At 48.8% G+C, this 26840-nt stretch overlaps 7 protein-coding genes across 7 annotated transcripts; 6 read left to right on the forward strand and 1 right to left on the reverse strand.

Annotated features, from left to right (window-relative positions):
- The first annotated feature begins 264 nt into the window (after window positions 1–264).
- LOC131271600 (tRNA (cytosine(34)-C(5))-methyltransferase) lies at window positions 265–2919 on the forward strand. The gene is made up of 5 exons (XM_058273087.1): window positions 265–429; window positions 490–1918; window positions 2000–2344; window positions 2407–2556; window positions 2643–2919. Exons 1-5 carry the CDS (start codon window positions 358–360, stop codon window positions 2780–2782), a joined length of 2136 nt encoding a protein of 711 aa, XP_058129070.1. The 5' UTR covers window positions 265–357; the 3' UTR covers window positions 2783–2919.
- A 194-nt stretch (window positions 2920–3113) lies between these two features.
- On the forward strand, window positions 3114–17316 carry LOC131259784 (uncharacterized). Its single transcript, XM_058261371.1, has 7 exons — window positions 3114–3484; window positions 3966–4182; window positions 4265–4428; window positions 4529–4715; window positions 4790–4901; window positions 14412–14964; window positions 16964–17316. Exons 1-7 carry the CDS (start codon window positions 3272–3274, stop codon window positions 17252–17254), a joined length of 1737 nt encoding a protein of 578 aa, XP_058117354.1. The 5' UTR covers window positions 3114–3271; the 3' UTR covers window positions 17255–17316.
- LOC131259781 (eukaryotic translation initiation factor 4 gamma 1-like) lies at window positions 5505–13864 on the forward strand. The gene is made up of 3 exons (XM_058261369.1): window positions 5505–6000; window positions 6327–6876; window positions 6959–13864. The coding sequence occupies exons 2-3, from the start codon at window positions 6406–6408 to the stop codon at window positions 13322–13324; spliced, it is 6837 nt and encodes a 2278-aa protein (XP_058117352.1). The 5' UTR covers window positions 5505–6000; window positions 6327–6405; the 3' UTR covers window positions 13325–13864.
- Window positions 14990–17893, reverse strand: LOC131259782 (serine/threonine-protein phosphatase 4 regulatory subunit 2). Its single transcript, XM_058261370.1, has 3 exons — window positions 17647–17893; window positions 17382–17570; window positions 14990–16788 (listed from the first exon to the last, which is right to left on the reverse strand). Exons 1-3 carry the CDS (start codon window positions 17858–17860, stop codon window positions 15218–15220), a joined length of 1974 nt encoding a protein of 657 aa, XP_058117353.1. The 5' UTR covers window positions 17861–17893; the 3' UTR covers window positions 14990–15217.
- Window positions 17894–18305: 412 nt separating this feature from the next.
- On the forward strand, window positions 18306–19005 carry LOC131272694 (glutaredoxin-related protein 5, mitochondrial). The gene is made up of 2 exons (XM_058274522.1): window positions 18306–18614; window positions 18684–19005. Exons 1-2 carry the CDS (start codon window positions 18344–18346, stop codon window positions 18848–18850), a joined length of 438 nt encoding a protein of 145 aa, XP_058130505.1. The 5' UTR covers window positions 18306–18343; the 3' UTR covers window positions 18851–19005.
- Window positions 19006–19317: 312 nt separating this feature from the next.
- Window positions 19318–22232, forward strand: LOC131260979 (probable methylmalonate-semialdehyde dehydrogenase [acylating], mitochondrial). Its single transcript, XM_058262846.1, has 4 exons — window positions 19318–19588; window positions 20371–20574; window positions 20660–20813; window positions 20887–22232. Exons 1-4 carry the CDS (start codon window positions 19559–19561, stop codon window positions 22062–22064), a joined length of 1566 nt encoding a protein of 521 aa, XP_058118829.1. The 5' UTR covers window positions 19318–19558; the 3' UTR covers window positions 22065–22232.
- A 419-nt stretch (window positions 22233–22651) lies between these two features.
- On the forward strand, window positions 22652–25987 carry LOC131272111 (vam6/Vps39-like protein). Its single transcript, XM_058273742.1, has 7 exons — window positions 22652–22786; window positions 22888–23165; window positions 23226–23429; window positions 23495–24037; window positions 24104–25008; window positions 25087–25232; window positions 25305–25987. The coding sequence occupies exons 1-7, from the start codon at window positions 22717–22719 to the stop codon at window positions 25859–25861; spliced, it is 2703 nt and encodes a 900-aa protein (XP_058129725.1). The 5' UTR covers window positions 22652–22716; the 3' UTR covers window positions 25862–25987.
- The last annotated feature ends 853 nt before the right edge of the window (window positions 25988–26840 follow it).

The following is a 26840-nucleotide window of genomic DNA, read 5'->3' on the forward strand; positions in this document are numbered from 1 at the left end:
CGAGGTTACCTCAATTGGATGTTTACACTTTTTGTTTTGTCATAATGATGGCAATTTGCGTACACAACGTTCATATGTAAAGAGAACTTTACGAGTTCATGCAAAGAAATCTGTGGAAAAGAATGATTTACAGCACGTTATAATATTACGTCCAAAATTTAGGAAGAACATTATTCCGACGCTGCCTGTCACAATTACAAAAAATTGAGCTAACCTGCTTACACGATTCTTGCTGTCCAGCACGTTTTACTTTTGACACACGAAACGCCGTACGCCGTATTCACCGGTTGCGATTGGACTACGTTTCTAGCTCACAAAACTTATTTTCGTTTTCTGAAACAACGCGCGATCGTCAACATGGGAAAACCGAAGCATTTAACTAACAAACAGAATCCGTTTGCGAAGAAAAAGCGTCATAATAAAGAAAAGGTAAGTGCATGACTGTTTGTTGTCGCGATCGTGCTTCTTTATCCATGTTTGGTTCCGCAGGCCGACGAACCACCGGCACGCAGGGAAAAGCCGTACGAAAGCATCGTACTGAAGAACGAATCTTTTGAAGCCTACTATAAGCATCAACAGATCTGCAGTAGCGAAGAAGAATGGGATCAGTTCATCGAACACATGAGGAAAAATCTTCCGGTGACGTTTCGTATCACAGGATCGAAGGCACAAGCAAACTTGCTGTTGAAACTGATCAAGCGGGACTTTTTCGATGAGTACTTCCGCGCAGTAAAGGAACTGCGCAAGGAAGAAGAAGGCGCTCACGTCGAACCGCCCCAATGCCTCGGTTGGTATCCGGGTGAAATGGCCTGGCAGTTGGAACTTAGCCGAAAGGATATACGTCGGTCAGAGCCGCTGTTCAAGCTGCACAATTTTCTCATCTCGGAGACGAGCTCGGGTAACATAAGTCGACAGGAAGCTGTTTCTATGATACCGCCACTAGTGCTGGACGTTCAGCCGCATCATAAGGTGCTTGATATGTGTGCGGCACCCGGTTCGAAGACGGCACAGCTCATCGAATCATTGCATGCCGGCGAAGGAACTGGAATACCACCCGGCTTCGTGATGGCCAACGATGTCGATAATAACCGATGCTATATGTTGGTGCACCAGGCGAAGCGACTCAATTCGCCGTGCTTCATGGTTACTAACACGGACAGTGCCACTTTTCCATCGATGCAAATCACGAAGGATGGTGTGGTCAGTCCGCTAAAGTTCGATCGGGTGCTCTGTGACGTGCCCTGCTCGGGTGATGGAACGCTGAGAAAGAATGCGGACATCTGGACAAAGTGGAACCTTGGCCAGGCAACTAATCTGCACGGACTGCAGTACCGTATATTGAAACGTGGTGCCGAGCTGCTAGAAGTTGGGGGAAAACTCGTTTACTCCACCTGTTCACTCAATCCAATCGAGAATGAGGCCGTATTGCATCATCTACTGAAACAGACGGATGACTCGTTGGAAATCGTCGAATGTGGTCACATGCTTCCAACGCTGAAGTACTCCAAAGGGATGACCTACTGGGAACCGGCCACCCACAAGGAGCTAAAGTACTATAAATCCTTCGACGAGGTACCGGAAAATCAGCGAACCGTATTGCGACCAGATATGTTTCCTCCGGCGAAGGAAGAATCTGTCGAAAAGTTCCATCTCGATCGGTGTCTGCGAATATTACCCAATCAGCAGAATACGGGAGGATTCTTTGTAGCGCTGATTGAAAAAAAGAAACCACTCCCATGGGAATCGACAGACACTAAGGAAGACAATGGCCAAGATCTAGCGAAAGGATCCGAAGCGCCGGAACCACCGACAAAAAAAGCTAAATACATGCGCGGATTTAAAGAAGATCCGTTTGTATTTTTCGACGACAATGAAGACGTTTTCGAGTCGATAAACGAGTTCTATAAACTCAGCGAAGGTTAGTATAGGCAATATGTGACAAACAAAACCATATTTTCAATTCTTTGCAGTGGTGAACAATACACGTTGTATTTTACAGGTTTTAACCCAAGAAATCTGCTGACTCGTTGCAAGGTCGGTAAGAAGAAAAACATCTACTTCTGCTCCAGTGTGGTACGCGATTTGGTGCAGTTGAATGAGAAACGCGTGAAGTTTATAAATCTTGGCGTCAAATCGTTTGTTCGCTGTGTCACGCGAAACATCAAGTGTGAGTTCCGCCTAGCCCAGGAGGGACTAGCAAACGTGAACGCGTTTATCGGTGAACGACGTCGCGTAAAGGTTCAGCCAAGCGATTTAATAGAGCTACTTTCCTGTACCGACCCAACAAAGCCACCGGAAATAGCGGCACTTACTGCTGAAACGCAGGAAAATTTAAAGAACTTTGGTAAAGCATACTGTCGAAAATGCATCCGGTGAGAATTTACATTAATTCTTTGTCACTTTCAGATTCGGGTAGCTGCATTCTACAGTGCGAACTGGATGAACTGAACCTGGCCGTGGTCGGATGGAAGGGAGCCGTCAGCTTGAGAGCTTACGTCGATCAATACGACACGGTGCACCTGCTTCGACTCCTTGGGGGCGATCTGTCCAAATTCGGTAAGGAAGCATGCGTTTATCATGCAGCAATTTTCAATTTGAATTCGTAGCAACAGGAGATTAAATTTAATTCTTTTTTTTTATAGAGAAAAACAAATTCCAAGATAAGTTGAGAGCGGAACAGGAAGGGGAGCAAAAGGATGATGACGGAGACGAAGATATAGTTGAGAACGAGAGTCCATCCCCGGGTGAAGGTGAGGTTGCACCGACGGAAGAAACGGCCTAGTAATGGCGGTTGTACAAACAATGAGAAAATTCGTTAAACTTATACAACTTACTTTGTTCAAAATAAAGCCTTATCATAACCGAGGTTAAGCAACTGAAATGCAGGACCAACGATAAAACGAGTAATGGCTACTGCCAAAGGATTAGCATACCGTTTCCGAAACATTGAAATGATTTACAAGCACATTTCATACCCTAATCGAAGGCTTGTGTATTTGAAGGTATACCCCATTCGGTGCCTCATTGATAACAGAACGGGGCAATTCCCACCCAGCTGCTTGCAGCGGGGACAGCATATTAAAGAGAGAGGATGTAGGGTGCGGTAGCAGCAATCAGTTCGACATAACGATCGCAATGGTTTCGAATCATTATAATCTATTGATCAGTTCACATAAAGCTCTGCTGCAGTTAAGGAAGTTTCGAACGAGGAGCAAATCTTTGGTCAATTTTTCTGTGACTTTCTAAGCAATCTAGTGCTCGGATTTTTACGATGATTTCGCGTGTTATTACCTCGTCCGCACAGACAACGCGTCGACTTATTGCTTTATCGCGGTGTGCATTTGGTAGTGAGGTGAGCAGACGCCATGCTAGCTACGAGCGTAACCTGGTGCAGTCTCCATTTGGGAATGTTGATATCCCAATGCAGAACGTGACCGAGTACATCTTTGAAGGATACGAGAAGTACGCAGATAAACCAGCTGTGGTGAGTATTTGGTTTGGGTGTAGGAAAATTAGCACTTTATATTTAAATACTCAACTAGCATTTGGCAAAAACACACCCCTAGGCAGTGACTTGTACAAAATATCAATTAGAGATAAAGCAACTAACACCAAAGAACCCCAAATGAGGCGCTAGTAGGTCATTTTCGAATTTGATAAGCTTTGATAAGCACTCTTATTTTCGCTAGCTTTCATTCAGCACATTTTAAACAGTCGCCTGTACTTTGATCTCGATCCGATTAAGGAAGCAAACACACGAGTGATCTTGCGATCGTGAGCTGATAGTGGGTGTTTTAGAAAAAAAAAGCAGAATTACATCATACACGCCTGTCTGGTCATGTTTATTTTGTCGCTATGATTTCTTCCTCGTAAACAAAAGTATTACTTTACTTTGTGTATAATATAATGTTTGTGTGTTTTAAATAGTATCTGATGGGCTTTTTTATTCAATTCAAATCCCAAAGACATGTGGTGCTTCGAAGCGCTCGTATACATATGGCACGATCCATGAAATGACAATGCGCATGGCCCGTGGTTTAATATCCCAAAAAGGATGCGCAATGCGTAAGAACGATGTACTGGGTTTGCTGCTTCCAAACATTCCAGAATTCGTGCCAGCTCTGCATGGTGGTCTAATGGCTGGATTGACCGTAACGTTCGCCAATCCCCTTTACACAGCCGGTAAGTGTTTAATAAATGTTTTTCGACTCGACTTTTGAATGTTGCCGGTCGATTTAATTCATCCACGTGTTTCACTCACCAGAGGAAGTGTGTCGTCAGTTCGAAAATGCTGGTGTAACGGCTATTGTCACGTTACCGATGTTGCTACCTGTTGCGGAATTGTTCAAACAAAAGGTGAAACAATACCGGGGAACAATCTGTATCGGTGGGAAACACGACGTCGACAAGAATATTTATGGCTTCGAGGTAATTTGTCTACTATTTGATAGCTTGAGAATATTATGCCACTTGAATCGCAGTGTTACCCACAGCTTGCATGTGTTTGTATATTGAATCTTTTTTAAAGCAATTTCTGATGGAAAATCATACAAGCGAACTGCCTGAAATTGACTGCCATCGGACCGCCATCCTCCCATATTCGTCCGGGACTACGGGAATGCCAAAAGGTGTTGAGCTTACGCACTACAATCTGGTAGCCAATCTAGCTCAAGGATCGCATCCAACAATCTCCAAATACTACCAACCGGAATATAGTGAGTATGAACGTGCTGTTTTGCAAACGAGTACATTTCTAACACCACCAACTATTGTATAATTGTTTTTACAGTTGATCGCAAAGACACGATTCTCACAATTCCTCCTTACTTCCATATCTACGGGTTAAATGGAATTTTACATTCAGTGCTCAAGTCGAAACACCACATTGTATCGATTCCAAGGTATTTATGCATTATTTAATTGACTCATTTTTTTTCAAATGTTCATATTCAAATTGAGAGAAAACGTGTTTTTTAATCAATGTGCTGTCAAGAATTTACAATATTATTGAATATTCCTCGTACAATATTTCTGTCACCAATGTATAAACATAAATTTTAGGCATTAAGCAATTTCTATATCTTAATATTCCAATGTTGGCGTTAAGATATTTAAAATCATTCAAAAAACGTGGAATGAAAATTATTTTTCTAACGCTACTTCTGTTTAGACGCCCTCACATGGAGGTATAAACGTATTTTTAGTCGGTATTGTACCACCGAGAGGATCGGCCACATCCTCTGAAGGTCAACTGTATGTCACGAATGTCACCAAACTTCAAGTCACACATTATGCCGACCCGGTGATGCATTCGCATTTTGTATGAATTTTCTCGCCTCCAAAATCATATGTTCTTATCTGCATATGGTTGATAATTTATACTATGAATTAATGTAGCCCATTGGGCACCTACTTACCCGCACCGAGGGTATTTCAGCAAGCGCAATCACTGCTATCAGTGCTGCCGTCCGATGCAGTGCTGCCAGCGAGAGCCGCACGGGCGAGTCGGTACATTAGTCCGCATTTTTTACGTAATCAAATCGATTTCGTTGAACGTCACTATCTGTCAAAACCGTTCCACGGCCTAATTTTTTGCTGGACCGCGATGAATTTGTGGTAAAAATAATTGCTTAACACGGAAGCACTGCTGGAGATTTAACGTGCACGCGAATTACCAACGATCGGAGGAAACTATTCCGCACGGATTGCGGACTCGCCTTTTTGTCGAAAGTCCGTGCGCCGAACGTCGTCGTCACCATCGACGAATCGGCTCGACGAAGCAGCATTAGCAGCAGCTTGAGATAGAGAGCGAGAGAGGGCCTAGCCAGCAATATAGCAGCAGGTGCCTAGTTGGTTCATCAGTCAGATAACCTATATTTGCTTCTATTTCCTCCTTTCGCGAAGACGACGACGACGACTGGCACTTTCTGTGCGAGGTGTCCTCAGTCGAACAACGTTATTGATGACTCAATGGCATTCACACGGGTCCAGTTAGGCTAGGTAAGAAGCAATAGAGAATCTGTGGTTTTTTTTGTTTGTTATTTGTGCCCCGAGAGAATGCGTGCGTGTGCGATTCCGGTGTGGTTGGTTGGTAACGTGTCGCTGCTGCCGAGTATCAAAGTAGCCGGGGAGAAAGGTTTCATTAGAAAAGAGTTAGAGAAAAAAAAGCTCAGTACATTCCAGTAAAAGCGGTAGCGAACAACGAAACCCGAAAAAGCGTTCGGATAGTGCAATTTAATCTGATCACCCGTTTTCCTTTTTTTTCTCCTGCGGGGGGAAACTCATCTCTCTCCCCCCTGGGGTGGATACGTCACTATTATTTGCAGTGCTACTGTTCAATGAAAGTTCCGCGTCGTGACAAGCAAAGAAGTATGCTCTGTCTAGTGTGACGTCTGGAATTTCAAAATGCAAAGTGGTGGAGGGCCGTTGCCGCCGGGTACGGTCATACGTAGCATGGCATCGGGGACCCCCTCGTCCCAGCAGCAGCAGCAGCAGCAGCAACAGCAGCAGCAACAACAGCAGCAGCAACAGCAGCAACAGCAGCAGCAGCAGCAACCTCCAGATAATCGAAATCCCCAGAATGCGATGATGAATCAGCATTCGCAGCAGAGTCCGCTCTACCCGCAGGCCGTGTACCGCGGGGCGGGCTCGAATCAGTCGACACGGCCACGCGGAATACCGATGCCCCCGTACCAGCAGATGCCGATGACGATTAACTACATGCAGCCGATGCCGCGGTTACCGGCTGGTCACTGGCCAAACATGAACAACGTGGTGGTGTACCAACATCCGCCGTACATGTACTCGGTAGTGCCGAATCAGCATCAATCGGCGGGAGGACGCCGGCAGCCGGGAGCAGACAACAACATAGTCAATGTAACTACCGTAGCTCTAGCAGCAGCCATCCCCCTGAAACACCCTCAATGCTAACGATTGTGCGTATGTCCTTTTTACACAGCTCTCGCAATTACCGCTGTCGCAGCCTCCGCAACCGAATCAGCAGCCGGCACCGATGCAGGTGCCTCACGAAATGCTACAGCACATGCATCCCCCGCAGGCCCCACAGCAGGTAACCACTGCCCAGCTCAGTGCTCCGCTGGACCAACATCCACAGGCGGCAACGGCGGCTCAGGTGGCCGTCGTGTCCTCTCAGCCTCATGCATCATACTCTCCGATATCGAATTTGATTGCCGCGCCTCCGCCACATCTGCAACCGGGCGGTGGTGCAGTCGGTATGGGTGTAGGCGTCGGCGTCGGCCCAGGTGGTGGCGGTCAAGGGGAGCCAACGAAACAACCAGCCAAGCGAGAAAAGCGCAAGCACGCACTGTGCATCATCGATCCCGTCACAAAACAGGACATATTGCAGAATATGTTCAATGATACTTCCTCGGGCGGTGGTGGTGGTGGTTCGTCAGGAGCCACCGCTTCTTCCACTGCAGCACCGTCGGTCTCCTCGACAGGTAGCACGCCCGTACCGGCGGAGTTGCCACAGAGTGTCACACCCGCCTCGCAAATGGGCGAGCAGCCAGAGTATGCGGATTACACCGCGCAACAACAACAACAACAACAACCTGGACAGGAAATGGTCGCCGTTCCGTCGCCTATGGTACCAGCATCAATGGTCGCTCCACCCCCGCAACACATGCATCATCAGCCACCACCGCAGATGCTTCTAGCGGGCCACACAAGTCACCCGCAGCAACAACAACCTCCACCGCCTCCGCAGCAGCAACAGCAGCAGGCCGTCCCGGGTGGACCACCACCGCCCGGTCCGGGCCATCCGCATGAGATGTACGTGGTAAATGCTCCTAATTTGAAAATGATGAATCACTCGCACCCGCCACCTCACCTGCCACCGCATCTTGCCGGTGATATGGCGACGGTGACGGGCACACCGGTCGTATCCGCCATGTCCGACGGGCCCTCGGTCGAGATACCGAATTCTTACACGAAGAAGAAAAAACCCATCCCCGATGGGAGCGGTTTACATCAGCATCAGCATCAGCAAATGAAACAGCAGCAGCAGCAACAACAGCAACACCACCATCACTACCATCATGGGCAGCAACAGCAGCATCCACATCAACACCAGCAGCAGCAACAGCAGCAACAGCAGCAAATGCATCAACACCATCATCATCATCAGCAGCAGCAGCAGCAAAGACATCAACAGCAACAGCAGCATCACCATTCTTATGCGATGCAGCAGCAGCATAATGTGGCGGCCGTTCATGTAGCAGCAGCCCACGCCCAAGCGGCGGCGGCAGCAGCCCATGCACACGCACAGGCGCACGCAGGAGTCCCGATAGCCCCACCCGGCAGTCATCCGTCAGGAGTCACGCTAGCCGCCATGGACAGTGAGATGATGTCTCAGCATGTAGTTCCGCAAGCAGCAGCTCACCATCATCCATCGCAGCTAGTAGGCGGCGTTCCAATGGCTGCTAACTACATGACAGAACCACCACCACCGGTGCTGGCGGCGACGACCGGTGGCGATAGGCGATATCGTACCATCTCGGAGAAATCGATCACCGAATCGACGCTGTCCACGGATGCCGCACCTTTCGTGTACACTGGCAGTAGCACCGCAAACAGCAATGTAGCGGCAGCCAGTCTACCCCCGCCGCCCGTAACACAGCAGCAGATGGTAGCCGTCAATCCGCCCCCACCCGTGGCTGTGGTAGAAAGCGCTAGCAGCAGCAGGAGTGTCGAGCGTGAAACCGTCGGTGTCGTACGAAGGGGCGAGGTAGATAATGTGCCCGCGCGAGAAGAAGCCTCCGTGGAACGCCGACTGGAGGAGGAGGAGACGCTTGTGGAAGCGGATAAACAGAACGCAAACGTGGTGCCTCCGCAGTCTAGCATCGAAGGCAGTGGCCGCCCGGCTTCAGTCGCCACCGCCGCCACCGATGAGCTAGCGGATAGTGTAGCGAAATTGAATATGGTTGGAGATCCGACAACCGTCGTCGACCAGCAGCAGACTCCGCAACAGGAGGAGCAGGTAGTAGAGGAGAAGGAAGTCGCGGCCGTTGTTCCCGAAGCCGCCACCGAAGCGGAAGCTGCCGACGAGACGGATAGAGCTGCTGTAGTAGTCGCTGAGTTGTCGACCGTTACTGCCACTACTGCTGCTGATGCTTCGATTACGAAGCAAGAGGCGGTCACGGCGGCACCAGCTGCCGCTGCTATCGCTTCCTCCCCCGCTGTACAGCCGGCGAAGTTTTTAAATAAGGAATCTAGTGCTAAGGAAAAAATAGATAATGATAATTTAATTAACAATAATGTGGAGTACACCAGAAACTTAAGTTCGATAAAAGGTGAGGTTGGCGGCGAGAAGAAGGTTGTGGCCGCAGCAGAGCCGGTAGTTAACGCCGCGGCACCAACAGCCGGAGCCGGTAATGTCAACGCGATCAGCGAAGTGGTGCCGACGGACGCAGATCGGGAATCGGATCGTACGGAAACGACGAAGAAGAAAAGTGAATCTGCTGAGCTAATCATGCCAGCCGAACCGGCGAAGAAGAAGGGCCTCGGCGCTTCGGATGTGGCCAGCAACGAGGCCTCAAATGTCGCAAACAGTAGTAGTAGTTTGGACGACAATCGTAACTTAGTTACCGCGGTGGTGTCACCGGACGTCGTGGCACCACTCAAGTCGTCACCGGCACCGGCACCGGAAGCAACGAGCGGAGGAGGAAAGGACTCGACTGTGAAACCCAGCCCGACGACTTTGCAACCGGCAAATATACCGCCGGCACTAAAGAAGAGCAAGTCGATCACGCTCATCGACTACGATGCTGACCAGTGGAGCCCGGAGAACCCGTCCGGCAAGAAGAAGTACTCGCGGGACCAGCTTTTGCAGCTGAAGAACGCGGCCCCCGCCCTGGAGAAACCTTCCAATCTGCTGAACAGCCTCGAGAACGTGCTGGTACGAACCAACTTCTCGAACGCGATGGGTGGCGGTGGTGGCAACGCCTACAGCAACAATCAAAAGATCAATGAAAACTCGTTGATGCCGAACTTCATGAAGAGCGGCGGCGGTGGCGGTGGTGGCGGGTCGCACATGGGCCAGCACAACAATCCCGTCCGGCATCAGTACGTGAAGCGTTCGTCGCAGCAGGGCAGTAACGGAAGCCAGTCGGGCGGAGGAGGCGGCATGCAGTCCGGCGGCAAGCAGTCGCAGTCGGGCATGACCAAGACCGGCTCGAAGATCATCAAGATGAACCTGCAGCTGAACGAGGAGGTGAAGCTCAATGCGTGCGCGAACGCCTGGCGCCCGCACATGCTGCAGACGCAAGAAAACGTCGAGGAGGAGGAGCGTGAAACGCAGAAACTGATGGCGAAGGTACGCAGTATCCTCAACAAGCTGACGCCGGAGAATTTCGTCAAGCTAGTGCAGCAGGTGAAGGACCTGAAGATCAATACGGAGGACCAGCTCGACAGCTGCATCCGACTGGTGTTCGAGAAGGCCATCTCGGAGCCAAACTTTGCCGAAGCGTACTCGAGGATGTGTCGCGAGGTCGGCTCGATCACGACGATCGGTGCCACCACGATCAGCTTCCGGACGCGCCTGCTCGCCCAGTGCCAGAAGGAGTTTGTCAACCGGCGGAACGATCAGGCGACGGCAATTCGCGAGCGACGTGCAAAGCTGGAAGAGTGCAAGCATCTCGGCAAGGATGAGTTCGAGGAGCTGAAGATACAGCTGGAGGAAGAAGAACAGAAGGTGCGCCGACGAGCGGTCGGTACGGTGCGGTTCATCGGTGAGCTGTACAAGGATGGGCAGCTGGCGCTGCGCATCATGCACCAGTGCATCGACCAGCTGCTGACCAAGCAGGAGGATGATCAGTACAATGAGGAGACACTTGAGTGTCTGTGCAAGCTGCTGACCACGATCGGCGGCAAGATGGAGCAGGAGAGCAAGGATCGGGCCAAGGCGGCGACGGAGGGTAAGGAAAAGGATAAAGCCGCCGCAGGGTGGACGTCAATGGACCAGTACTTCGAGCGGCTCGAAGAGATTGTGCGCAAGCGCGACAAGCACAAGATCAGCAGCCGCATCCGGTTCATGATCCAGGACCTGATAGACCTACGCAAGAGTCGCTGGATCCCGCGGCGCCAGGAGCTGAACCAGAAGACACTCTCGCAGATCGCGCGCGAGGCCGAGTCGGAGCAGAATCAAATCAACTTGTTGAATTTCATGCCCCGCGGGGGTAAGGATGGTGGTGGTGGTGGAGGCGGCTACATGGGCGGTGACATGGGTCGGATGGGATCGCGCAACGCTACCGGTGCCGGCGGCGGCGGAGGTGGTGGAACGTTCGGGAAGATGTCTTCCGGCGGTGGCCCCGGAACGGGCTACAACCAGGGAACCCTGGGACGAGGTGGTGGTGGTGGTGGCGGTGGAGGCGGCGGCGGCGGCGGCGGTGGTGGCGGCTCCGGCAAGGGAAGCCGTCTACAGGCGGACGATGACGGATTCCTGCCCGTATCGAGCAATCGTGGCACGAACCGCGCGATTCCGATCGATCCAAAGAAGCTGTTATTCTCGGTGAACGTGGACACGTCTCAGCTCGGCAACGCCTCGAACTACCAGAAGTGGAAAACCAACATGTTCGCTCCGCTCGGTAACGATGACAGTGGCCCGGCAGGTTCCGCCGCATCATCCGGCAGCCTCGGAGGCAGTCGCGGTAGTTTCGGAAACGATCGCGATAGCAACGGAAGAGACCGTGATCGGGACCGAGATCGGGATCGTGACCGGGATCGTGACCGTGATCGGGATCGGGATCGGGATCGTGATCGTGATCGAGATCGTGATCGTAGCGGTAGTCACAAAAATTACGCTAGTAGTAGCAGTAATAAGGACTCTTACCATAAAGGCTCGATGGAGCGCGATCGGTACGGACGCTTCGGAAGTAGTAGCAGTCAGAACGAGGATCGCTTTTCACGATCTTCCCGCGAGCCATCGTCCGGCAGCATGCGCCCAATGGACATGCACGATCGAGGCGGCAGCAGAGGAGGAGGAGGAGGAGGAGGAGGCCCTCAGTCACAACAGCCGCCTCCGCGGATGACAAACCGAATGGGACCACCGCCGCCATCCTCAGCATCCGCCGGCTCCTCCGGTGGATTCCATCAACAGATCATGATGCCCCAGCAACCGTCGGCTTCTTCAGCGTCGGCGGAGAAGAATAGCGCCGCCGGTTCGGCGGGTTCGGCAGGGGGACGTTCGGCAACAACTGGTGGAGGAGGCCCGGCGCCCAACAGCTACGCCAAGATCGACGAAGCCACCGAGCTAAAACAGCGCAAGTTCTCGGAGAACATCCGCGAGTTCATCAACACGCGTAACGTGACGGTCGTGCTGGAGGAAGTGGCCAGTCTGTTCAACCCCGAGCACTTCTACGGCGTCGCTATGCAGCTGTTCCGCAACAACGTGGAGCGGGACGAGAAGCATCGCCGGGCGGCGACGGAAATCGTGGCCGCGATGCTACGGAGGCAGATGATCACGCGGGCGGACTATCTGTACGCGCTCGAAGATCTACTGCGGGACACGCACGAACTCATCATCGATCTGCCAACGCTGTGGAAGTGCCTCGCCGACTTCTTCGTGCCGCTGCTCCACGATCGACAGATCACGCTCGCCGACGTGCGCCACCTGGTGGCCAACTCGTTCCAGCCGAACGACAGCTTTGGCTGGCTGTTGCTTAAAGGGTTGCTACAGAGCTACGAGGTGGCGCACGGCAAAAAGGACGCGGCAGTCCTTTGGCACGAATCGTCGGTCCAGTTCGCCGACTTCTACAAACCGACGTCGGGCACGATCGAGGAGTGCGTGGAGCAGGCCAGTCTGGGCTACCTGCTCGAGTGCTGCACGGCGGTCGATATGCGCACAGTGGACGCGCGCTTACGCCAGTTCATGCGCGACGACGTGAAGAACGATGCGATCTTCGAGTGGATCGACGAGTACGTGCGGCAGCAGGACTCGCCGGACTTCATCCGCACGCTGACGACGGCCGTGCTCGCCCACTGCATCGACGGCACGCGGCTGCTGCTGCCCGCGATCGAACGGTGGCACACCATTCTGCAGAAATACATCAACAGTAAGGTCGAGCGGGAACTGCAGGCGCTGTACGCGATCCAGCAGCTGATGGTGGAGCTGCAGCACCCGCAGAAGCTGCTCCATTCGATCTTCGAACAGCTGTACGATCGCGATGTGATAATGGAGGGCTTTAAGGCGTGGAAGGACGACCCGCACGATACGGAGGGCAAGGGCGTCTGCGTCAAGTCCACCACCCAGTTCTTCACCATGCTCCTCGAGTCCTACAGCGATGCCAGTGGGGACGAGAACAATTAGTAGATCGTGTGCGCGCGTCAATCTTCCGCACGCATTGCCGCGAGACGACGCATTCGTCCGTTCGTCGTGGATTTGTCGGTTCTTTTTTATACAAATTACCTATTATTACTGAGTAAATAATCGACTATAAAGAAAAAAACACTGCACGCCGCAAGGGTTAGGAAAAAGAAAATACACGGTGGTGTGTAGCATTCATCGTCGTCGTCGTCGTCGTCGTCGTCATCGAGGTCCTTGCTTCGGAAGCTGCGGAAGAAACAACACACCACACAACATATAAACGGAAAAGGAAACCAGACTCACGATGATAACGAAGCGATGGTAGTATCTAGTAGGAGGTAGTAGTGCGTACTGGTGCGTTAAACATTGTCCTGCGTGTGTAAGTATGTTTGAGGGAAAACTAGGAATTCGGGGTAACATATTACATGCTGCTGCTGCCTCACAACACCGAAACTAGAAAACCTCCTCATACACGCATCGTTTTCTCTTACGGGTGGGTAAGAGAAACGCAAACGCAGACAAACTTTGATGATGATTCTATGATGATGCTGATTGCTGATGAACGAAACGAATGATGGTGTTAAATTGCTGCTACTTCTACTACTTCTACCTAGTACTACTCGTGTAACACTATGGTCGAACCGCAGACCCAGCAAGAAAGCAAACCTTCATAATGCATAAATACACAACACACACACACACAAGTAATAATAACGATACTATAAAATTAATTAATATGGATACCGTTAAGATCAACCTTTATTTACATGCATAAATATATATTTATAAATAACTATCGAATAAAGTATCTGGTGAACCACACAAAAACAAGCCTTTTTAGTAATAGTAAATACGTTCAACCTTGGGCTAATTAAGTTGTTGGGATAGTGCCATTTTGACCTGGTGCATATGTTCCACGTGTTTTAATGTTTGTTTCCACAATCGGAATTGAAGGATTTTGAATCCATATTGCCACACTTTTCGCTAACAATTAATAAATTAAAGCTTATGCAGAAGTACATGGAAAAATTTAACTCGCACTTTTTTAACCGCGTTCATCGCGTTCATGTATTTTAAAACTGAAAAACAGATTCATTCCCGATGATTACATCCAATGTCTTGCCGAGTTCCGGCCGCAATTCCTGTTCGTCGTTCCCTCGCTGCTCCTTTTCCTCGCCACCCATCCCAAGGTAACGTCGGATCTGCTGTCGAGCGTCGAATCGGTGCTCGTCGGAGCCGCTCCGGCCTCGCTGCAACTGCAGGAAAAGTTCCGGCACAAGGTAGGCCGCGACATCGACATTGCGCAGGGTTATGGCATGACCGAAAGCTCCCCCGTCACGCTGTGTACGCCATTCCGCTACGATCAAACAAAGGTGGGTACCTGTGGCCAGCTGTATCCGAACACCGAAGCGAAGATAGTGTCGCTGACCGACGGCAGTAATCTTGGGCCGCACCAGAGCGGCGAGCTGTACATCCGGGGACCGCAGATCATGAAGGGCTACCTAAACAACGAAGCCGCCACCAAGGAGACGCTCGTCGAAGGAGGCTTCTTGCGCACCGGCGACGTGGCCTACTACGACAAGGACGGATACTTCTTCATCGTCGACCGAACGAAGGAATTGATCAAAGTCAAAGGCAATCAGGTCAGAACACACGATGCATCTGTGCTGTTGTTTCTTCCATCGTATCTGTATTTATTTGTCATCGTAAAAAAAAAAAGAATTAATCCATTAAGATTAGCATTAATACAAATAGTAAACCGCTGGCCGCTGGCCGATTGCGCCCAGTCGGCCAACGAGGCGGGGGCGAAGTTTGAGGGGAGAGCTAAACGCTACGGTACAAAAACTTAGAACATTTCCCTAAACTAAAACATAGCTCAGGCGGAACTACGGAAGTCTACTGATCCATTGGCTCCACGCTCGATTCGTCGATGTCCATCACATTGTCATCCCTATCCGCCTTGCTTCCTGCTTCTCCTACGGTCGACTCCGCCTCCGCGCCCGCCTCGTTGACAATATCCTCCTCTTCCATGCCGTCCTCAGCGGAGAAGGAGGGGGCGGCGACTACCGCCACCATTTGTGGCGCTGTTTCTATATCGATATCCACCTCCAGCGAAGAAGATGTTACTAGCACTTCGTTCGAGCTGGCGGTTTCCATGTTGGGTGGATTGCTCGTGGACACTATGGAGGAGGCTGTGGGATCAGTGGGAGATACATCTTTCTTCGCATCGATGTTTTCCCCGACGCTACTAGTAGCGAGTTCTGGTCCCTCCTTCTTCGGCTCAGAATCGGAGACAACAGCGGGAGTAATAGAACCTTCACTCGTGGAATGTTGCTGTGATGGCTTTCCGACGTCCGATAATTCTTCTTCTGCGACCTGCTCCTCTTCTTCATCTTTTTTGGTCACTTTTTCTTCAGCGATTGCCGGCCCTTCTTCAACGTTGCTCGACTCCGCTACAACCGGCGGCGCTGGCTGAGCGGCTTTCTCTATGTCTGCCGCTTCAGAGCTGCTGCTTGCTGCTTCTGGTGCCTTTTCCTCCGATATCTGTTTCCCGCCTTCCGACGCGGAAGAGGACGACGAGAATGAAGAAGATGAACCATCGACGGATCGGGCCTCGGCATCGCTACCACTGCTCGAGTCAGTCGAATCCGATGGAGTGATCGGTTCGGTGGTGCTGACATCGTACTTGCTCATTTTGGCGTGCGGTTCTCCATCGTCGTCGCCGGTACTGGCAGCCGTCGGTTGCGTTGTAACGGTTTGTTCGTCATCATCACTTGTTGGCTGCGCTTTTGCTTCGGGGTTCGCTTCATCGGCCGTCTCCGGTGCTGCTCCCGAGCTGCTAGCTTCTGATAGCTTTCCTTCTTGGGCGTCCTTTTTATGTAAACCGAAATATTCCTGTGTCGTTGCTGTAGTACCTGTTTCTGTCTTGTCGCTTTCTTGAGATGTTGCGTCTAACTTTTCTCCGATCGGTGATGAATTACCCGCCTCCGTAGCATGTTTCTCGCCAGAGTCCGGCTCTTCAACTTTTTCTTCACTCGGTGTAGCACTCGAGTTTCCTCGAGCATCCTCCTCAAGCAACGACGATCCTCCACTAATGTCCCCATCGGTAGCGTTTTCGTTCGTATCAATAACGGCACGATTGTCTTCGTCGTCAGCTTTGGATGCAACAGAATCGAACTGATTGTTTTCGTTGGTTAGGAAACTGCCACCGCTCGAGGCGCGGGTACCATTCAGTTGGCTCGCAATGTCTCCTTCCCGATCCAATGCTGGAGCATCAGTGAGTGAGTTGTGCAGTGATTCGACGGGATCGCTCGAGTCCGGCAGCAAAGCGTCCTGCTCCAGGTTGAACTGGTCATTGTCCATATCGACGTCAACGTTCACATCTATGTCTCCATTCACGATCGAATCAAGCGAATCGCCATTTTCACTGTCGCTCCGACGACGTCCCGGCTCTTGGGTGCTAACCACTGAAAAAGACAAAAAGCGTAACGTAAGTCCAAACGTACTCAAACTACGGACCGCGATAGATCAACACGTAAACCCTTCTATTCTAACTATTAAAATCCTTACATAACAGCGCAAATCAACGGTTCAAGGAGAAGGATATTGTAATAACCAACTGTTATCTGTTAAACACTTCAGGTTTCCCCAACGGAGCTGGAAAACATTATCCTTGAGTTGCGGGAAGTGGCTGATGTCGCCGTGGCAGGTATCCCCGACGAAGCGGCCGGTGAATTGCCGCGGGCGTTTGTGGTGCTTAAAGCCGGAACGGACCTCAGTGCATCCGCAATTGCTGAACACGTAAAAGAGCGCGTTGTGAAGTACAAACAACTAGCCGGTGGTGTGCTGTTTGTGAAAGAGATTCCCCGGAACGCTGCCGGCAAAGTTATCCGGCAGCAGCTCCACATGCTTGCCGCACAGTATGAAGACTGAACGGGCCTAACGTGTAGAATGTGTAAATGGTTTGTGAATAAAAGTAGATAATCTTCCGGTGTTCTAATCTAATCGTAGTAAAATAGGTGTTCCAAATACTGCGCGCCTGCAATAGACTATAACTTACCCAAAATGTTCTTTTCTACTGCTCGCATAAACTTGTCGATGCGGGTGTACTGTTTGCGTGGTTCCGTCAGCAGCTCGCAGATACGCTGCACCGTAAACGGAGCCGAGTTAAAAGAATCCAGCCGATCAAGAAGGGCCAGCTTCATTCTCTCATAGTTGAACGGATCCACATTGGGACACTGCGGGAGATCTATACAAGAAAGCAAGGAGAAAATTGAATGTCTTATTGTAAGATTATGGCCGAGCCCGAAATGTAACCAATTTACCCGCAATGCTTGGTGTGTTGTCATGGAAATCTGTAATTACGTTCACCAATTTTTCGCGAAACAGCGGCTTCACCAACACCCAACCGTACAGCGTATCGCCCGTACGGGCGACAAAGTTTAGGTAGTCCTCCAGCTCTCTGGGAATGTCCTTTTGCTTCGATTTAGTAAAACGTTCCAAAAGGAGCAGTATTTCTTCCTGATTTTCCATCTTCATCGAAATTGCTACGGCTCGGGATTCCAACAACTCTGAAAATGCAGCGCTTTTGACGGTCCGCTTTCCGAGTCCGCTTGTTGCTAGAAGCGTGTCTAGTTTACATTACCGATTTCACTACTAGAACGCCGCGGAAGGCAGACCACGGTAAACAATCAAGCATTAAGCATGATACTATAAACTGCACGACGGTGAAACGGCATATGCAAACCCGTTTACGGTAGAGAGTTTGATGGTTTTTATGAACAGTTTTATATTCGCTATGTTCATCGATTCGATCTGTATTCGATCCATTACATCAAATATGGCCCAGGATAAATCATACTCTTGAATTTGAAACATATTAACTATCCCTGAACGATATTTCAAACATTAATCTTACTATATCGGTGTCGTAGCACACAAACTGCATGTGGTAAACATAACGCTAGCGGAAAAGAATGTCAAGAACATTTTGTTAGATAATAAACCAGTCAAAACAACACAATGAATATCCTCACGAGAAACATTGCTCAACAGTTTTTGAGATTTAACTCGGCCGGCCTGGCTCAAGCCACCGCCAGGAGTTTCTGTGCTGCTGCACTAGATAACAAGGAAATCGAAAAACTTGTGGGTAACAACAAAGTCGTCATATTCATGAAAGGAAATCCGGATGCTCCACGGTGCGGCTTCAGCAATGCGGTAGTACAGATATTGCGTATGCATTCGGTAAAATACGACAGTCACGACGTGCTTGAGAACGAAGCTCTGCGGCAAGGTAACAAATCCCTTTTCTATTATAAATTACCCTATCAACAACTTATACCATCTTTGTTACAAACTACAGGTATTAAGGATTTCTCGAACTGGCCGACCATTCCACAAGTATTCATCAATGGAGAGTTTGTGGGAGGTTGCGACATTCTGTTACAGATGCATCAGAATGGAGAACTTATCGAAGAACTGAAAAAGGCCGGAATCGAAAGCGCTTTAGTGAAGGACACGGAAAAGTAACAACTGAGCGGACACGCTCTTTAGACTTACTAAAAGATCAGGAACATTTTAAAATTTGCAATAAATCAAACCATTGCTGGCACCAAAGGCATTTGTACAGCTTGGATTATCTGTAGCTTTGCTTGGTTGCTTATAAAATAAATATTTACGTCGTATGAGTTGTGCACTCATTAAATTACATATTATGTTGCAATTGTAAATTTATAGAGTGCAACAGAAGTATCAATAAAATAGTCGATTTCCACAAGCGAAATGAAGTAAAATGCTTACTTCGTTCAAAAATCAAATGGTTATCTTATCATAAAATGTATGTAAAAAATCCTGTATGCGACACGCAATCCCGTGTTGGTTTGAATCTATTTTGATAATGCCCACCGACGACGGGGGCCCGCGGTTTGACAAACAAGACAGCATACGGTTTCCCTTCTCTATCGCGATTTCGCGTTGCCGGTTCCGCGTCACAATTGCTATTGCTGATGTTGGTTGGAGTACACACACGCTATAGCAACAAATTCAAGTTCATTAAAACGAGGGGTCAGTCGTTGGGGTTTCGACTGCTGCCGACGGCCGCCTAGCAGGGAGAACAGCTTAGCTGCTTTAGTTATTTTTGAACCGGCCGCCAGGCATAACGTGGTGCCCGAGCTCCGTCGTCGTTGACGCTGATAACTGTGCTCAGTAGAATTGAGAGGTGTGTCTGATTTTAGCAAGATGGCTCTGCTGCGACTTGTTGCTACCGAGGTAAGCGAAAAACTTTTCCTTTCCAGTTTTGTGTATCGAAATCGAAACATGCTTCTCATAATTAGCTGATGCGAATGGTTGCGTTGAGTCGAATTCACATTGATTGCATAACCAATTATAAGTGTGGAACTAAGTTGTTTTTGCTATTCATATTTAATACCAAGCTCAAGGTCATCACCCCAAATTGTAAGACACGACACGTGTTTATCTACTACGTTCTTCTTTCGTACTTTGTTTTGTGAGCACAGCCGGTCAATACCGTCTGTGAAATTTGGATTGATTGTAGACCGTTTATTCGTAATTTGTGCCGTCTGCGTAAATTTAGATATAACGCTAGAAAGATATCGTACGATGTTGATACCTAATCATTTGGATACTACGTCACATGTGGCGAAACGTAACCAGTTTTTAACTGTATCGCTGTATGTGTTCCTGGAGGATTGTTGAGGTATAATATAAATTTGGTGACGCAGGATTATTAGCCACCCTAACCTGTTGCAAGTAACAGCTGAAGTGATAAGTTCTTCACTGGTTGGTATAGCGACGTTAGAGCTTGCTCAGTTTATATAATGGATATCAATGCCATTGCCCTACTGATGAACTTCAATTGGGGCTCCATTAAAAAAGGAGAAGGGTCGTTTAAGTAATGTATACGACCTCAGGGATAGAGATAGCTGCGCCCTTTAAACTGCAATGTTTCCATTCCTTCAAACCCACCGAATCGATTCGCCCCACACCCTTACTTGCATTTTAACCCTTGCTTCTATTCTCTTTATTTTCAGTGCCGAAATGCCCTCCAACGTGGCTACAGTACGGCTTCCGTACCGACAACGAAGATGTTCATCGATGGCAAGTTTGTCGATTCGAAGACAAGCGAATGGATCGATCTTCACGATCCCGCCACCAATGAAGTAGTCACGCGTGTCCCCAAATGCACCCAGGATGAAATGCAAGCCGCGGTGGAATCGTCCAAAAAGGCGTTCAAGGTTTGTGAAGCTTTAGGAGTATTTTTTTCATATTTTTGTTGTTCGATGAACGGGCGTTTGAAATGTGTTTGTTTCTTCTCGGCAGACCTGGCGCCAATCGTCCATCCTATCGAGACAGCAGGTGATGTTCAAGCTGCAGCACATTATTCGCAACAACATGTCGGAGCTGGCCAAGAACATCACGAAGGAACAGGGAAAAACGTTGATCGACGCCGAAGGAGACGTGCTGCGTGGATTGCGTAAGTAACGGTGTCAAAAAAGGTTATAAAACTCATTAGCGTTAACAATAATTTTGAACTTCCTCCCCAACAGAGGTCGTTGAGCATTGTTGCAGCATTACCTCGCTTCAAATGGGTGAAACTGTGCCGAACATTGCAAAGGATATGGACACGTATTCTTATCAGCTACCGCTGGGAGTTACCGCCGGCATTGCTCCCTTCAACTTCCCCGCTATGATCCCACTGTGGATGTTCCCGGTCGCGATCACGTGCGGTAACACGAGCATTATCAAGCCATCCGAGCGTGTCCCAGGCGCGACGATGCTGCTGATGGAGATGCTCAACGAAGCTGGCTGCCCCCCGGGTGTGGTTAACGTGATCCATGGCGCACACGATTCGGTGAACTTCATCTGCGACAATCCGGACATTCGGGCAGTTTCCTTCGTTGGCTCCGACCAGGCAGGAAAGTACATCTACGAGCGTGCGGGACGCAACGGCAAGCGGGTACAGTGTAACATGGGCGCAAAGAATCACGGTGTCATTATGGCCGATGCGAACAAGGAGAACACACTGAATCAGCTGGCCGGTGCTGCGTTCGGTGCGGCCGGACAGCGTTGTATGGCCCTCTCGACGGCCGTATTTGTCGGTGAGGCCAAAAACTGGATTCCCGATCTGGTCGAGCGTGCACGCACCCTGCGAGTCAACGCTGGCCACGTGCCCGGAACCGATGTAGGACCGGTGATCTCGCCCCAGTCGAAGCAGCGCATCCACGAGCTGGTTGAATCGGGCGTTAAAGAGGGAGCCAAGATTGTGCTCGATGGACGTGACATCAAGGTGGAGAACTTTGAGAAGGGCAACTTTGTTGGACCGACCATCATTAGCGACGTGAAGACGAACATGAAGTGCTACACCGAGGAAATCTTCGGCCCGGTGCTGGTCTGCCTTTCGGTCGACACCGTCGACGAAGCCATCGAGCTGATCAACAACAACCCGTACGGTAACGGAACGGCCATCTTCACCACCAACGGAGCCACCGCTAGGAAGTTCGTCAACGACATCGACGTCGGTCAGGTTGGTGTGAACGTGCCGATTCCGGTGCCGCTTCCCATGTTCTCGTTCACTGGCAGCCGCGGCAGTTTCCTTGGCGATTGCCACTTCTATGGCAAGCAGGGTATTAAGTTCTACACGCAAACCAAGACGGTTACGCAGCTGTGGCGTGAGGGCGACGTTAGTCACACCAAGGCGGCTGTTGCTATGCCAACGATGAAGTAAAGAAAACTATGCCAGTTAGGTGCCATGAATATACGAACTGAACACGCGAAATGATATCGATTGCGACAACAAACGTCTTCCAGATAAAGTGCATTTAAATTGGTACGTTTTTATTTTAAAACAAAGCCGAGTTAGTGAAATAAAGTGCCCTAATATGCTTTGCTCGTATATGGAATTGTGTTTCAAATAATTTTAAAAAAATCTCGTAGTATGTAAGTTTCCTGCATAATGGTTAGTTTAAGTATCGATTTCAATTTTAAAATATTTTAATATTACCACGCTGCCGAGTTCGAAAATACATAAATTGATGGATTGGGTGTAATGGAACGGAGTGAACCTACTATCCATCGACCAAGGTTTCTGAACTTCTTTCCAAAACATTAATCGTTTTTTTTTTAAAATAGGGTTTATGGAAAACCCATTGTCGTACAAAGTTTTTTTTTCCTAAATAGAGCTTCCATTTGAGAGATCTATTGTACAAATAGGCGTAACCATTAAAAAGTTGGATATTTTATGACCAACCGTGGTCGGAAGGTAAATGTTTCGGTTAGTTTCGTTATGTCATCCAAACTTGACGGATCGCAGAATTGAAAGCAAAACAAATCAGTTCTTATCACTTTGTGTTTCGGAAGTTGTTTTACAATTTTTCATAATGCACGAAGCGTACATAATTTATCCGCCGGAGAAAATCTCCGTGCAAATCGAGTCAATGACAGGATTCGGTAAGTAATGATTGATTTCACCTATGTTTTGGTACGACCTCTTTTCAAATCGAATCGTGAATCATCGCTATCTACATACGCCCTTCCTTCCCACAATCCAGATAACAAGCTGATACTTGGCACCCGGCAGGGACACTTGCTCATGTACTCGTTCGAGATGAATTCGGAAACAAACAAACTTGACCTGCAGCTTCTGCAGTACGATAAAAACTTTAGCAAGAAACCCATCACACAGATTGATGTGATTCCGGAGTACAAGCTGATGTTCAGCTTGACCGACGGGCTGTTGAACGTGAACGATTTTGGCCGGCACGGCTTCCCACTGATTCATTCCGCATTGCGAACTAAGGGTGCCACGGTGTTTGCATTGGATATAAAGGTATGCATTCTGGCAGCGTTGGTCAGTTTCCAAAGGGTCACATCTCAAATGTTTTTACAGCGGTCCAAATCGTTGACCAGCGATATAACGATTGTCTGCCGCGTTTGTGTGGCTGTTAAGCGGAAGCTGCAATGCTACTATTGGAAGCAACATCAGTTGTTGGAGTTTATCAGCGATATTGACTTGAACGACGTGCCTAAAACGGTAGCATGGAATAATAATTTCATCTGTGTCGGATACAAAACCGAATACGTGCTGTACGATGTAAGGATAGCTGTTGTTACGGAGTTGGGAGAAGCCTATTTATTGACCGTTTAAATTTTTCCTAGATATCGGGAGACCAGCCTCGCAAAATCGATCTGTTTCCAACGAGCTCCTCAAAAACCATAGAACCGTGTATCACCCTGATTGAAGACAGTGTGTTCGCGGTGGTGAAAGATGAGTTCTTAATTACAATCTACACCGAAAAGTATCGGGCCGACGATCGTGAAGGTCCGAATAGTATGTCCGGATCTGTGAAACCAGTGGAAGCCATTGCCGCCGCCGCAAACAATGAGGCTAAACGCACGATGAACTTGAAGACACTCATCTGGAGCGAACCTTTCCAGTCGTTGGTTTGGGATGAACCGTACGCCGTCGGATTGATAAACGATGCCATCGAGGTGCGTGTGTTCGACAATGTCGAGGACAAAGGAACGTTGATACAGAGCATTCCGCAGCTTCAAAAGGCACGGTTTTTGGTGCGCGGAAAGCAGGGTCTTTTGTATGCGGCGTCCGTTTCGCACCTTTGGTGCATACAGGCGGTCGATATCTCGAAGCAGCGAGACCATTTGCTGAAGGAGGAAAATTTCCAGCTCGCACTGAAACTAACGGTTCGTAGTTCAAAGTATTCCGTATACAACTTTACTTTTACCAACCTTTCTATCTTAATCTTGCAGAACATTTCTGATGAAAGTCCGGAATTCAAGGCAACGAAAATTAACGAAATTCAAACACGGCATGCGTACAATCTTTTCGTGAAAAAACACTTCCGGGAGTCAATGCGCGAGTTTGCTCAGTTGAACACAGACCCGCTCGACGTGATACGTTTGTTTCCCGATCTTCTGCCCGACAATGGGAAAAACAAGCTTAGCAATTACTCTGACAAAGCAGCTCCCGAACTGGACGAAAAAGAACTTGAAAACGCCATCCTCGCGCTAATCGATTACTTGGCGGATAAGCGCTTTCCGCTGCGGAAAGAGTTGAAATTGAATGCGGACGGGACGACGTCCAAGAACGTGTCGGCGCTGCTCGCCATAATTGATACGACCCTACTGAAGTGCTACCTGCAGACAAATGATTCCCTCGTCGCATCCGTGCTCCGCATGAACCATTGCTATCTGGAAGAATCCGAGCGGGTGCTCAAGAAGCACGAGAAGTACGTTGAGTTGATCATTCTTTACCAAACAAAGGGTCAACACAAACGGGCACTACAACTACTGCAATCGCAAGCGGACATCCCAGAGTCGCCGCTGTATGGACACGACCGCACAATTCAGTACCTTCAGCAACTGGGGTCCGAATTCAAGCAACTGATATTTGAGTTTTCTGGCTGGGTGCTGCAGAAGCATCCGGACGATGGGCTGAAGGTGTTTATTGAAGAGATACCGGAGGTTAAGAATCTTCCCCGGGCAGAAGTGCTCGACTATTTGCTGAAGGACCACAAAACGCTGGTCATTCGGTATCTGGAGCATATTATCAATGTATGGAACGAACAGAAAGCACTTTTCCACAACATTCTAATCCAACAGTACCGTGAGAAGTTGCTCACGTTCAAAAACAATTCTGATGCTGAAAGTAGCCCGTAAGTTCACATGATTCTAATCACGTTCATCTGATACCTATGAAATGGTAATGGTTGGTTGTATTTTTTGTTTTACAGACAAAAGAAAGCCGAAAGGGATTTAGTAAATGAAAAATTGCTAAGTTTCCTGCGAAAGTCCAAATATTACCATGCGGAAAAAGTTTTGGGAGAATTTCCTTACACAGACATGTTTGAGGAGCGGGCTATCATTCTAGGACGTTTAGGTAACTGCTCTTAAGCAAAAAAAGTGAAAAACATTCAAACCTTCCGAGTTTCAAACTGCTTTTCTTTCACAGGAAAACATGAAAAAGCGATGGCGATTTTTGTTCAAATATTGGGTGATTTCGAGAAAGGACTCGCCTACTGCGACGACGTGTATGACGCGGATGATGTGCAAAACTGTGATGTTTACGTGACGCTTATGAAGATCATTCTCACGCCACCGTCGGCCCCACCGTACAGCGATGTGCCACTGCATCCCCGCTGCCAAACGCCCGACCACGACATGGTACTCAGCATCCTTGAGAAGCACGCCGAGAAAATCAATCCGTATGCGGCACTGCAGATTCTTCCGGACACGATACCGCTGGTGCGCATCAAACACTTCCTAGAGAACGCGCTCAAGTACTACCTCGAGAAAAAGCAACGGGCGCAGGTGCTGAAGGGGTTGTACTACGCGGAGCATCTGCAGATCATGGAGCAGAAGATGCTGTGCGAGTCGAAGCACTTTTTGGTAACCGACTTGAGCGTTTGTGCGGTCTGCAAGAAGAAATTTAGCAACCAAAGTGCGTTCGTACGCCTACCGGAAGGAAGCATAGTACACTTTTCATGCCAGGACCGAATGTTTGCCTGAAGCGGACCGGTTGGTGATGGGTGTTGCTGACTTAGTTCAAGCCATACCCTAAAAAATATGCTTATTATACTCGTTGTAATCACACTAAATATTTATGCATTGAATAAATCGTTCAAAAACAAACAAACATTAGATCCGCATTTTCTTTATTAAGGTTTAATTTGTATCCACATGCTTTTGCTTACCTTAATTGTCCATCGTCTTCGAATGGAGTAGCGGTCCGCAACTTCCAATAGTAGCGATAAAGTTTGGTCAATTATGAAATCGTTTAATTAATTCTACTTCCGAAAAATTGTAGCCAACATTCACGATTCTGTGGCGATCGATCATCATTTGTAATCATTTTTTATTTCAATTTATTATGCAACTTAGCATAAAATTAAACCAAACATCGCTTCAAATTTCCACCGAGTTTACTTCGATTGGATTTGGAAAACGAGTTAAAACACACCAACTTTCGGGCAACTTGAAAGGGAGCTTCTTAGCAAAACATCTTATCACAAATAAACACAAAACAAAAAAGTATGAAACTGCAAGCTTACCATATGGTTAAAGGTGTGTAATTGAAATGAAAAAACGAACTGGAGACTCGAAGGCAATACTGTTCACCTAGCAAGGAACAAAGTATGATTGCGCAGTATGTCCTCGAATGTTTGGCAATGCTTGCAATACCTTCTCCGGTTCTCAATTTAAACTTCAGGGCGAAACCGTTGGAATGATTGAATGCGGCTTATCTCTCATCTGTTTACTTTCCAACGATTGTCCGAAGCTACCTGGCTTACGCGGTCATTGACGAAAATATTCTAACGGTGGGTCGGGATCAAATCGCAGTCAAAATCCGGTTTTGGTGGCAGCATATGGCAGAAGAACTGGTTTGTGGCCGATAATGACCCAGTCACATACCGGTATTTCCCTGTCCCGCCATTACTATTTTATCCCGGTGCAATGCAGTCCGTTCACTGACCGGGACCCAAAGGGA

This window comes from Anopheles coustani, chromosome 3 (assembly GCF_943734705.1).
Source record: "Anopheles coustani chromosome 3, idAnoCousDA_361_x.2, whole genome shotgun sequence".
NCBI lineage: Eukaryota > Metazoa > Arthropoda > Insecta > Diptera > Culicidae > Anopheles > Anopheles coustani.